Consider the following 3,550-nt stretch of genomic DNA (forward strand, 5'->3'; position numbering starts at 1 on the left):
ACTGCAGGGGCGACCTCATGTGGTCTCCTTCGCCATTAGAGGTCAATGTGCACGACAGATAAAATGTCACAAAATACCAAACGCTGAATGATTATAAAATATTCATGCTTCTCTGTTTTTATCAAAGTTTATTTATACTGTCCAAAAACAAACGTATTCTTCCGTATGGTATAAGACATGATAGGAACCTTTCTGCGGTGGGCAGTACCACACAGGATTATTTACCAGTAACACCAGGAGCTCGCGGCGTTGGGGCTGTTAGCTAGCCGTTAGCTAAACAGCCATAGATATAACATTTTTATAATCTGCACATTATTTGCTTTATTTCTTGGTGAGTAGAAGCGGCGATGTTTCCTACTAGCATTGCACGAATCAAACTCATTTAACATTACTGGAACTAACTTAGCTGTGGCTCGCCAGCTAGTATAAAACCACAAACATTAGCTTTGCTAGCTGGGTTAGCGTTAGGGTTTCCGGTCTATAACATATAACTGAATTTATAACATATAACTGGGTGTATATAACATAACCGGGTTTATAACATATAACTGGTTTATATAATGGGTTTATAACATATAACTGGGTATATAACATAACTGGATTTATAACATATAACTGGTATATAACATAACCGGGTTTATAACATATAACTGGTTTATATAATGAGTTTATAACATATAACTGGGTAGATAACATAACTGGATTTATAACATATAACTGGTATATAACATAACCGGGTTTATAACATATAACTGGTTTATATAATGGGTTTATAACATATAACTGGGTATATAACATAACCGGGTTTATAACATATAACTGGTATATAACATAACCGGGTTTATAACATATAACTGGTTTATATAATGGGTTTATAACATATAACTGGGTATATAACATAACCGGGTTTATAACATATAACTGGTATATAACATAACCGGGTTTATAACATATAACTGGTTTATATAATGGGTTTATAACATAACTGGGTATATAACATAACTGGATTTATAACATAACTGGGTATATAACAAGCAGGTTTATAACATATAACTGGGTGTATATAACATAACTGGGTTTATAACATATAACTGGTATATAACATAACCGGGTTTATAACATATAACTGGTTTATATAATGGGTTTATAACATAACTGGGTATATAACATAACTGGATTTATAACATATAACTGGGTATATAACAAGCAGGTTTATAACATATAACTGGGTGTATATAACAACTGGGTTTATAACATATAACTGGTATATAACATATAACTGGGTTTATAACAACTGTTTATAACATTCAACTGGGTGTATAACAACTGGGTATATAACATAACTGGGTATATAACCTATAACTGCATTTATAACTTATACTACCTGCTGGTTTTAACCTTTGAACAGTAATTCTTCAACATTGCCTTAAACAGATTTGATTTTTAGATTGTCCAATTAATTTTTAATGACTCTAGCATGGTGGTGGTCAGTTTGGCCCAGTAGAAGCCACTAAGCCCAGACGCGGTGAGCGATGGAACCAGCCTGCAGAAAGGACAAACAGAAACAGAAGGAGACTCCTACGCGAGGAGACCGAGCTAGGCAGAAATCCGCCCAGCAGGAGCTGAAGCAGAGGCAGAGGGCAGAGGTAACGCCATTTCTCCTCCTTCAGCTACCCTCACCTACCCTGAGTGATGACCTTAAAACACACCCTGGGGATATACACGAGTTTTCTTTAAAGTTTAAAATCACTACTTTTATTGCTTTTTGATGAAAGTTTTTATAGGATAACATGCAATGGTGCTGTGTCTCCTCAGAGCCACTAGCTAAGCATTTTTAATTCTTACAGATTTACGCACTGAACAAGGTTATGACAGAACTTGAACAGCAGCAGTTTGAGGCCTTCTGCAAGCAAATGCAGTCACAAGCTGAATGAAGACGAGTTAGAAGATTCACACCACCAAGGACAGACCCAGATGAGCTAGAAGATACATACCACTGAGGACAGACCCAGAATAGCTAGAAGATACACGCCACTGAGGACAGATCCAGACGGCCTTACCATACTAACCTTGTGGGGTCCATGGGTTAACAAAATAACTTTTTTTGTGTGTTGAGGTAAACGAAGTTAATACAACATTGGCTCAGCAGTGTACCAACTTTGTGATACAAACTCAGGGCCTGGATTCACAAAGTATTTTAAAGTTCTTTAATGGACCTTTGCCACTATGTGGTTAAAAGCAGATCTTAGACTGAGGATCTTTGTAAATATCCCAAGTGCAGAACCATGTTACTGGTTTTTGTAACGTTGGCCCAAGTGCCGCAGGGCGCGGAACAGGACGCACAGACTCCCTTGACTTAGTGAGACGTTTAATGACATAGAACATTGATGACACTTGCGGCACTCACACAACAACGAACAGTAGACAGGAACAACGACATATCAGGCTAATATTGGCTACACACACAATAACACTAACGATAATGACCAACGACAAGGCACACACAGAGGCGGGGGTTTAAATAGTCAGAGGAACACTTAACATCAACCCCTGCACAGGTGTGTGCCATCAAACTATGGTGAACCCCCCTGCATGCGGCAGGCCGTACCACGCGACTCATGGGGGAGGGGTGGGCATTCCATGACAGTTTTACTACCGTGGTATAGGTAAGTATACGTTCCGATAATCCGTCAGTTTGTCCAACATAGTGCATCTTGCATAATAGTGATCCAATGCACAGAGTATTGAGTGTGTGTTTGTTGTATGGTTTCAGGACAAAGTACTTCGATCAGAATTAATGGACAATCAAAGAACAGATGAAAATATCAGTATTGTATGGTTTTTGAACAAGTTTTGCAATTATACCAAAATGATCAAATTGTTTCATAATAAACCACTCCAGTCTCTATAAAGACTCTAAAAGCAACAGTGAATGAACACAAGGTTAAATATAGGTGCAACTGTCCACTACCATTAATACCCAAAAAGGTTAGTTGAATACTATTTATCATAAAAGGAATCATTTGCGTGATGTACAGTTCTATTATGTTCTGTGTTGGTTTTAAGCGCCTTGTATTACAACTCACTATTGCACGTCCTTTTTAATGTAGATTGTGGAGTATTTCTGGTGTGAGATACCTGGTCTCTATGATTTTGGCTAGTTTCCAATAACCCATAAAAAAAAAAATCTGAATGACATTCACATTACTCATGTTCATCTCGTTTTCCTTTTGATTAAACTCACTGATGATTCTCTGTGTCTATTTTTGTGTAGAATAAATGTTGTAAATAATAAATACATATTTTGAGCAAATATTCTGCATGTATTCCCTGGGAATGTATTCATATATTTTATTTTAAATGCTAATTGTAGGCTATTGCTTTATTTAAACCGTGGGCTTTTCCCACTATTTTAGATTCATGTGAATGTCTGCATGTCAGTGTTGCCATAGTCCAAGTGTCTTAAAAAAAGCGCCTTTTCTCATTCATTTCCACCTGCATTATGCATTCAGCTGTCAATGGACAGAAAGGTTCTTGTCTTAATAAGACA

The 3,550-nt window shown here is 37.1% G+C and overlaps 1 protein-coding gene across 2 annotated transcripts; it reads left to right on the forward strand.

The window, feature by feature from the left end:
- The first annotated feature begins 239 nt into the window (after positions 1-239).
- On the forward strand, positions 240-3,252 carry svbp (small vasohibin binding protein). Of its 2 annotated transcripts, none has more exons than XM_027024950.2 (3): positions 240-331; positions 1,477-1,646; positions 1,848-3,252. In XM_027024950.2, the coding sequence occupies exons 2-3, from the start codon at positions 1,533-1,535 to the stop codon at positions 1,932-1,934; spliced, it is 201 nt and encodes a 66-aa protein (XP_026880751.1). In that variant the 5' UTR covers positions 240-331; positions 1,477-1,532; the 3' UTR covers positions 1,935-3,252. The 2 variants fall into 2 exon arrangements, with proteins under 2 accessions (XP_026880751.1, XP_026880752.1); XM_027024951.2 differs by having other exon boundaries at positions 1,492-1,646.
- Positions 3,253-3,550: the final 298 nt, after the last annotated feature.

The sequence above is a fragment of the Electrophorus electricus genome, chromosome 20, assembly GCF_013358815.1.
Source record: "Electrophorus electricus isolate fEleEle1 chromosome 20, fEleEle1.pri, whole genome shotgun sequence".
Taxonomy (NCBI): Eukaryota; Metazoa; Chordata; class Actinopteri; order Gymnotiformes; family Gymnotidae; genus Electrophorus; species Electrophorus electricus.

Bases quoted from the DNA above. Each gene is read 5' to 3' on its own strand.
- svbp (XM_027024950.2), top strand. From the start codon at position 1,533: ATGGAACCAGCCTGCAGAAAGGACAAACAGAAACAGAAGGAGACTCCT. The intron at 1,647-1,847 runs GTAACGCCATTT...TAATTCTTACAG, and splicing joins AGCAGAGGCAGAGGGCAGAG to ATTTACGCACTGAACAAGGT.